We start from the raw sequence: 2,823 nt of genomic DNA on the forward strand, positions 1-2,823 counted from the left end.
TCGTGATCGCGTTTGGTGTGGAAGACAAAATAAATGTATGCACGATGACGCATGCGTTCAGCCGGTATGGGTTCCGTGTTACAAGGAAAACTACAGGCGAATATCCAACCTGAAACTGTTTTTACCTCGGTTTGATATTTCAACCTGCATGCCTTGATCGAGTGTGGTGTTGGAGGACAAAATCCATTTTCTCGAGTCCGGTATGGTGTTAGTGTAAGTTCCGTCCCTCTCTTCGCCCCAACCTGGGCTTGAACCAGGGACCCTTGCACGCATCAACAACTGACACCCACGAAGCATCGTTACCCATCGCGCCACAAAAGCCGCGGCCCTTGCAACGCAAGGGTAAACCCTACTTCAGGTCTCAGAGCGAGTGACGTCACTGATTGAAACGCTATTAGCGCGCACCACCGCTAACTAACTAGCCATTTCACATCGGTTACATTAGGTAGGTTGTAGTAATGCTATAAAGTTGGTTGCCAACAGCCATATTAAATCCAAAATAAGAAGAAACCTGAGGAAGGCGAGAGATCGATAAAACGGTAAACCGAATTCCTTTCTCATCTGTGGATTAATTGTCGGAGTAGAGGACCTTGTACATTTCATGTGAAATAACAACCCAATGGTTATATCACAGGACAAATTAGCTTGCAACAGCAAAGTAGCTAGCTAAATTACCATACATGTTTAATGCTTTTCGACCTGTCTCCAAATTAATATAATTGGTTCAGTTTGTATTGATATTTCAACATGCATGTCCTAATCGCTTCTGGTGTGGGTGAACAAAATCATTTTGCGGACGATGGTTAACAAAATATGCATTAATACATTTTGATTGTGATGTGTGGATTGTTACAAAATGGGATGATGCACTTTGTTGCGCATCAAATAGTGTTATTTGACGTGTATCTTTTTTGACACGCAAAGACCCAAACGGCGTATCATATTCCATACACTTGTTTCCAAAATGCATAGGAGAGTGAAATATTTTTCTTCGACGTCATCATCACTTTTTTTTTTTCGGTCCAACTATAATCTGCAATGGTGCTGGGCGAAGCACACTCGTGTTGTAAAGCTCTTGTCTAGTTGCCTAAACATAATAAGCCTGTTTTGACCGACGCAACAACGGCTGAAAGATGAGACTTACACTTTTGTTGTGTTTCTTCAGTTTTATTTGGTTGGCTGACTGTGCACCACCGACATGCTATTCCCGAGTGCTCGGCTTGAGCAAGGAAATAATGGGCCTTTTGGAAAAACTATACAATTATCATCGCACGGTGAGCTATTCCAAATTACATTATTGATTTGATTAAACCGTTTTCTAATGTAACCAAATGTTTTCTAATTTTAACTTTTTCTGTTGCAGAAAACGTGCGTTGAAATTCTGCCCAAGATGTTTCTGGATGTGCAAGTGAGTTGTTATAGTACAACACCATCCTATTGATGTGAACAAAAGGTAGATTCTCAAACGTCAATATTTAACATAAAGTTGACAGAGTGAACCTGCATCTGATTTGATGTCTCATTGGGTTATGTTGCAGCAGCTGTAATGAGTTGGTGATGCAATACCTACGTTTGACGTAGACTAGAATATGCATACATTCCATAATGTTGTTGGATGCCAATATAAAGCTTATAAACATATCTTGACAATTGATTTAAATTCATATAAAAACATTGTTTTACCCCAGTAACTGAACTTGTTTATGTGAAACCTTTTCATTCAAAATAGTATAATATCCATTGAGCTATAGGATTTACAATACCATTATTATTTCCCTATAGAATTCGTGCATCAATACTAAGCTCAGTGACTTCCTCTATGTCATGGAGAACCTTCCTACGCAGTACTGCAGAGAGCGACCCAGGATCGTGTTGTTGAAGCGGAAAGTCACCAACCTGTACAGAATCATCAACAGAATCTGTTATCGGGTATGTCTGCTCAGCTCTGCAGAGGAATGAACCATGCTGTCTCTCATAGCCAGAATAATTAATTTTTTAAGAAAAAAAAGGTCTGTCATAGCCTACTCTGGATGTGGTGCAGGGAATAACTAGCCTGGTTCCAGGTCTGTTTGTGCTGTCTTGCCAACCGTTATATAACGACAATGACCATGTGAGTTGGAGCATTTCAGATAATTGCTTCTGTAGTTTATTATCTGTCGACATTTCAGTCAGCTGTGCAATCGCATTCTGCAGTTGGAGATGTCGTGTATGCCTTAGTGTGACTGTTTGACCTCCCCACAGGACCTAGTGTATTTTACAGATGACTGTGAGGCCATTGAGACTGGCCAGAGTACCCCTCACTACAGAGAGGACAGGCTCCAGCTGCTGGTGGAAGAGAAGAGATGAGCCCATCCAGAGACAAACACACATACACAACACACACACACACACACAGGAATATAATTGTGAGGGCACGTAAACTCTTTCACACACACACACACACACACACACACACACACACACACACACACACACACACACACACACACACACACACACACACATACAACTGTAGCTAAAGAAACATGCCGACATAGTTTAATTTCTAACCTGTAAGCCTAAAGATTTGAGTTTTTTGTCCAAGTGAGGTCTCATGTTAGATGGCATGTGACTGTGGTTACATTTCAAATGGAGAACTTTCCACAGGAAATTAGCTGAATACCAGCTATTCTGATGAAAACCTTTTACCAGAATAAACCAAAATGTTTGTGTGCCTCACTTACCGCTGCTTACCTACCACCTACCACATTCAAAAGGCATGCCTTATTTATCCAAATATCTTGTATGTTTCCATAACTCTTCATACATACTGAGGTCCCAGCT

At 40.9% G+C, this 2,823-nt stretch overlaps 1 protein-coding gene across 2 annotated transcripts; it reads left to right on the forward strand.

The window, feature by feature from the left end:
• Window positions 1-430: 430 nt before the first annotated feature.
• LOC115149848 (cytokine-like protein 1) lies at window positions 431-2,398 on the forward strand. 2 transcript variants are annotated; one of them, XM_029692662.1, is made up of 5 exons: window positions 431-539; window positions 1,166-1,274; window positions 1,364-1,408; window positions 1,783-1,929; window positions 2,242-2,398. In XM_029692662.1, the coding sequence occupies exons 2-5, from the start codon at window positions 1,236-1,238 to the stop codon at window positions 2,344-2,346; spliced, it is 336 nt and encodes a 111-aa protein (XP_029548522.1). In that variant the 5' UTR covers window positions 431-539; window positions 1,166-1,235; the 3' UTR covers window positions 2,347-2,398. The 2 variants fall into 2 exon arrangements, with proteins under 2 accessions (XP_029548522.1, XP_029548521.1); XM_029692661.1 differs by lacking the exon at window positions 431-539 and having other exon boundaries at window positions 1,031-1,274.
• The last annotated feature ends 425 nt before the right edge of the window (window positions 2,399-2,823 follow it).

Source organism: Salmo trutta, chromosome 16 (assembly GCF_901001165.1).
Source record: "Salmo trutta chromosome 16, fSalTru1.1, whole genome shotgun sequence".
Taxonomy (NCBI): Eukaryota; Metazoa; Chordata; class Actinopteri; order Salmoniformes; family Salmonidae; genus Salmo; species Salmo trutta.